The sequence below is a fragment of the Olea europaea genome, chromosome 11, assembly GCF_002742605.1.
Source record: "Olea europaea var. sylvestris chromosome 11, O_europaea_v1, whole genome shotgun sequence".
NCBI classification, from domain to species: domain Eukaryota; kingdom Viridiplantae; phylum Streptophyta; class Magnoliopsida; order Lamiales; family Oleaceae; genus Olea; species Olea europaea.
The window spans coordinates 7,249,128-7,251,535 of NC_036247.1; the positions used below are offsets into that span (position 1 = coordinate 7,249,128).

Here is a 2,408-nt window from a genome sequence, read left to right on the forward strand (position 1 = left end):
CCCAAGGCCTTCCCCCCCATGTCCGTTTAAGTTGAGTCTCTCTCTCTTTCTCTGTATGTGGATCTCATGTTAACTCTAATGTATGTTCCCCAGCCGTTTACTAATAAGGAATATTGTGTTTCTCCAGATGCAGATACTCAACCGGCGACAAAGAAGCTAACCATTGATAAGGAGTTTGAACAGTACTTTTCCATGCTTACGCTGTGACAAAGATCAATCATATATAGATGGCTAAATATACAATTATTTGTCTGTGTATAGCCCATTAGATGACCAGCGTGAGAATAAAGATTCCCTTAATCGATCCAGCCTGTATTGTTATATCGTAATTAAACACTGAAATGATATGGACCAACTTTTGTTCTATCATTTTACATTGTCCATTTGTCCTATTTTCTTTTTCTTTTTGTTGTGGGAGTTTTATATTGTGGTTGCTAAGGAAAAAAGATCTACACAACAGCTTTGCATGATCTGCTCTCTGTCTCTCTTTGATATTGGATCGGGAGATTTCATTACATTGTAGATTTTTTTTATTTTTTATTTTTTATTTTTGGCATTTCCTTTCATGCTTGCTAGGCTATCCTTCACTTTTACTGGCTTGCTTTATATGTATGCAAGTTTTTTTTCCTGTAGTTGTTTTCTAGATTCATACAGCAGTTGAAGTGTCTCGGGTATTGATTTTCTACACTTCAGCTGGTTCAGAACTGAGGTAAAATCTTCTTCAGGTACTCATTGATCCGTTTTTCCATGAATGTATTGCTTCATCCTGTCCATAATCTTCTTTCTTCTTTACTTGTGAAATTATTTTAGAGTCAGACTTACTAAGAGAAGAATGCAAGGAAAAGAAGTAACAAGAACTGTATCTGTATCACATCTTGAAAACTGAAAATTAAAGTGTTTTGAAAGTGAAGGTACAAAGATTAAAAAAACCCCAAGTCGCCTCTTCAACTGTTCGCTCTATTTTTTTTCCGAGTGGATTGAAGTAACACAATTGAAGGACTTATCTCGCTTCTGACTACACACTCAACAAAAGAAATACATTAATTAATTCAGATAGGAAGACAGGAAAACTCAAAATGGAGGAGTCCACAAGGATTCAATCAAGCTGTCAACATTTTGGAAGATCTGATGGTGGTGGTGGTAACTTTTGACTCGGTAGTGGCCCATCCATTACAATCCAAGCCATCCTCAGACCCCAACTTGTGTGTACATCAAAGTGGCAGTGCATAAACCACACTCCTGTTCATAATATAAATAAATGATACCAGTTACCACTGCTAGTTCCCCATAAGCCATAAGTAACACACTTTCATGCGCTCAGCTCAGTACACCAATGCATCTACTTTTCACTTTCTCACAAAGTAAATGTCTCAACAGGTGAAAGTAAACACATATATCACAATATGGAATAGTAGACAAATTAGTGAATCACACACCATGCATGTAAAGTTGCCTTGCAAAAGTAACTAATGTTGTGTAATTCGCACCTGGATTGTCTGCTAGGAATCGAATGGCTACCCAACCACCGGCTGGAACGCCAATTGTGTTCCTTTCAACAGGATCCACCAGGTTGAAATTGTTTCTGTCCTGTTTTGCGTTGTAGTTTCCAAATCCTTGACCAACAACGAAGAAATTGAAGCCATGTAGGTGAAGAGGGTGATTTTCAGCGCCCAAAATGCTGGTGTCCTGGAGAACAAGCTCCACACTGGTGTTGAATGGCAATTCAACAAGACGGGTTGCAATGCTCACTAGGGTGTTGTTGGGTGGAGTCCCCGTGTAGTTAAATGGATTTGGTGGGTTGATGGGAAAATCAGTGGTATAGACACCGTTAGATTTTTTGGTGACATGGGCTTGTAATAAAGCTGTAGTGGGAAGAGCAAAAGAAACATTATTAACTGAAGCAGCAAATTTTGTGCCATTAGGTCCTTGGCAAGTTATATTTTTAGGGCATGGACTCGAACCTAGTCCCGTAGTGAAGTAGAATATCCTGTCCATTTGTGGAACACTTGCGGTCAAATTAGGGTTTTTTAAGCTACGGAACTTCCCAGTGAAGTTGGCAACTAAAGTGGTTGCATTGATTGGTGGAAGAGTTGGCTTGAAAACCATCTTTTTCGCATTGGAAGTATGATTCAATGGCTGCTCGTATTCTAGAATACCTACAACTGTTGAATTGTCAAAAGTGCCCTGGCCAGTGAAGTAAGGCCTAGCAGCCATGAGGAAAGTAGCACCGGGATAGTATGGCTTGGCATTTAGAAGAACATTGGTGGTTTGGCCCGGGGTTATCATTACTACATCAGTCTGAAATGGTTTAACGTATACAGCGTCAGCTTCAACAATTGTGACTGTATGGTTCGCAATGCTGAAGAATAGTTCATCATTCATTGCAGCATTTATTAAACGAAGCATAT

General features: G+C 39.2%; 1 protein-coding gene across 1 annotated transcript; it reads right to left on the bottom strand.

The window, feature by feature from the left end:
- Window positions 1–204: 204 nt before the first annotated feature.
- On the bottom strand, window positions 205–2,406 carry LOC111403190 (laccase-4-like). Its single transcript, XM_023031597.1, has 2 exons — window positions 1,488–2,406; window positions 205–1,239 (listed from the first exon to the last, which is right to left on the bottom strand). The coding sequence occupies exons 1-2, from the start codon at window positions 2,404–2,406 to the stop codon at window positions 1,109–1,111; spliced, it is 1,050 nt and encodes a 349-aa protein (XP_022887365.1). The 3' UTR covers window positions 205–1,108.
- Between the last annotated feature and the right edge of the window lie 2 nt (window positions 2,407–2,408).